We start from the raw sequence: 3,108 nt of genomic DNA, 5'->3' as shown, positions 1-3,108 counted from the left end.
CGAGGCTGCTAAATTCTGATTGGCTGCCTTGACAACCAATCACAACATTCCTTGCATTGCTGATGACAGAGGAAGAGGGAAAAACAGAGCATGCATAATTATTATGCAAGTTGATATTCTGATTATATTTTTTTGCAAGCACATTTTACCAATTCCAAACAACATCACTCTTAATAACTACTATTAATCTTGTATTTAATTACTTACCTAACTACTTTTAAACTTGTATTTATCACATAACCTATATATTATTGTTCATGAAGGCTGGAAGTGAAAAACGCCTTATATTCAGGTGTGCATAATTATTAAGCAGATTATCTTCTACAGATAAAATCTGGAGATGGACTAAAAATGAACTCCCAAAACTTACTGCCAGATTCTGGAAGATAAATTCTTCAAACAGTGGTACAAGAGAATGTGGTGCTGGTCTTTCAAGAGTCACTCTCAACTTATCTGTTTATAAAGCCTATACATAAAAATAAAAAAAATCAGTCTTCTAGTATTTTACTACACTTCAGTATGTGATTCTTATTAAGTAGGGGTCATTTTTTAGGATTCTATATTTAACTTAAGTCTCTGAGAACCTGACACCTTGTACTTCTGGAGACTCCAGGTAGATTGCAGTTCTGGAAAATGGTGCCGCTGGAGACTAAATGGTTCCTGGTGATTTCACACCTAATTCTTCACCTTAATTCCTAATTCTTTTGCAGTTATTGGTTGTCAAGGCAGCCAATCAGAATTTAGCAGCCTTGTCTCTGATTGGCTGGAATTATGGCATATTGTAATGCTGGGTTGTGTTGAGCAAGTGAGCCCTTGGCATTTAGAGAGCACTGAGGGCGGGCAGCAGGTGAGCAAGCTAGTGAAACGTTGCATGCACAAAAGAAGATCTGCACAAATCCAAAAACTTATTTTAAATGCAAAATTGATTTTCGTGCACTCTAAATACTTTCTTCTTTGCGAGACAAACATTTTCTCCACAAAACTCAGTTTGCGCGCGTGCAAAACGCACTTTTGTGGCAGAAATATAATCCCATAAAAAACAGGAGCAAAAACATTTTAGTGAGTTTAGCACATTTGCTAGCACTTACTACACATTTGTTGATGCTAAAAACCTCTCTGAAAAGTTACATTACATTACTTTTATGCATCTGATCAACGCTTTTATACAAAGCGACCTAAACTACTGTTAAAAAGGTCAGTACAATTTTTAAAATACCTTTGAAAGAATCACCATGCTAGCCAAAGCTGCATTTGTGTGATTAAAATCCCCCAAAACAAAATCAAGACTTTGTAAAAGAGCATAATAGGACCCCTTTAAAATGCAGTCAAAGCAGATTATCTAAAATAAATGTTTTCTATTTGAATTAATTAAAAATATATATATATTCCTGTGATGCAAAGCTGAATTTTGAATGATTTCAAACTGAAATTATTCTAATATGCTGATTTGCTGCTCAAGAAACATTTGTGATTACTTAGTATAAATGTTGAAAACAGTGCTGCTTAATATTTTTGTGGAAACGTTTAAATTTAAATGAATCAATTTAAAAGCACTGCTGCTAAACAATAAATCCAGGTAGACTTACTAGTTGTCCTCAATGATCTAGATGGTTGTTGTTGGAATTAGCCAGTACTGAGTCTGTTTGGGAATCACACTGCCAACTTTTATAGAGCATCATCAAGTCTTCCTATCAGATTGTCATAAATTACTTATAATGGACATCTTTTCCGGGTGGATTCCAGATGCTCAGAACTTCCTGTAATACTAATCAATAAAGACGTTTACTGCCTCGATTCTGTTTCAGAAGAAATTGAGGTTTCAGCATGAATCTGGTCTTGGGGTTTGTTTTTAAATATAAATTCTTGCATGTAGATATAAAGGAATATATAATATTATGAGCTGAGATTTATTTTGTTAATATAATATGTTAGATGGACAATATGACCTGATCTGATACTGATAATATGATATAGAGAAATTCTTTGAAAGCTTCACATATGACACATTAATCTTCAGATACTCGCATGAATATACAATTGCTGCATTGATTTCTGCTTTAACTGAATGCTGATGGCTATTAACATTGCACTGTAGTACTGAGTGAACTTAACAATTCTATATAACTGACATATACACACTATACAGTGGCCCCAGTAGTTTTTTTGGATACACTGCATTAGACATAAAATATCAAACCTTTCTCTGAACTAACTTCACATTTCTGAGTCATTTTTTTGCTGTGACTTTAAAACGTCCAGGTGATTTTTAAGGGATTTATGAAGTCAGTTCACCTTAAATTCACACATAAATGCCATTTATTTAGATATTTTGTAAGTACATGTTTCCTGATTTCAAAAACTTCTTATATAAGCTTCTTATGATGCATACATACACTTGAATACACTATATTTCTTTCCTTTTAACGCTCTCTTCTTTTCTTGAATTTCCTGGTTCTCTTCTGCATTAAGAGAAAGATATATGCTCGTACACGAGCTTGCTGGACAGTCAAATATCTGAAGGTCAGCTTCCCTCTATCTCGCTCTTTTATTTTTCTTCTTCCTCGTCTAAAATATGTGCCATTTAGTTTGTTTTCCTTGTTGTTCCCTTCATATGATGTAAATAACCTGGCATGCACTAATTTCCTGTGACATGGCTGTAAGTAACAGTGTCAAAGCAAGGCAGTCTCATGAACGGCTGCATGTGCATGTTTATTGTGATGGTCCCTAAGACTTCTGGTGTTCAGGACATCATGCTATTCATGGTTTACCCATCATTTATGTTTGCTGGAGATATTACAGTTGCACTTTTTTTTTTTTTTAAGCATCATGTTACTTTCGCATTATGTGAATCACATCTGATAAACCCAAATCTTTGTGTGCAACCCCACCACTGACCTTTGACCTGTTTTTAGGGGGTTCTCTTCGAGCCAGCGGCATGGTGCTTCAATACAAGCCACCAGGATCTCAGAACCTACAGCAGCTCCACATGGACCCTGCCGATGACAAGCGCATCGCGTTTGCCTGGCTTGCAGCCATGCATAAAGTAGGTGTGAATAAAGGAGTGCACTGTATTAAAAAAAAAAAAAAAAAAAAAAAATAATTATATAT

The 3,108-nt window shown here is 35.0% G+C and overlaps 1 protein-coding gene across 3 annotated transcripts in view; it reads left to right on the top strand.

Moving 5' to 3' along the window:
• LOC107679201 (zinc finger FYVE domain-containing protein 21) overlaps nt 1-3,108 on the top strand; it is a 13,556-nt gene that overhangs the window by 8,491 nt on the left and 1,957 nt on the right. For 2 of the 3 annotated variants that reach the window (XR_001633018.1, XM_016474720.1), the window contains 2 exons: nt 2,470-2,520; nt 2,913-3,043. Coding sequence is in view for 2 of the 3 variants with exons in the window: in XM_016474720.1 (XP_016330206.1) it covers nt 2,470-2,520; nt 2,913-3,043 (182 nt within the window). In the remaining variant the exon portion in view is untranslated. The remainder of the gene's footprint in view (nt 1-2,469; nt 2,521-2,912; nt 3,044-3,108) is intronic. The other variant, XM_016474721.1, reaches the window with a different exon arrangement.

This window comes from Sinocyclocheilus anshuiensis, unplaced genomic scaffold (assembly GCF_001515605.1).
Source record: "Sinocyclocheilus anshuiensis isolate Anshui unplaced genomic scaffold, SAMN03320099.WGS_v1.1 scaffold300, whole genome shotgun sequence".
NCBI lineage: Eukaryota > Metazoa > Chordata > Actinopteri > Cypriniformes > Cyprinidae > Sinocyclocheilus > Sinocyclocheilus anshuiensis.
The sequence above is the reverse complement of the archived record's forward strand: the minus strand, read 5'-3'. Positions and strand labels throughout refer to the sequence as shown.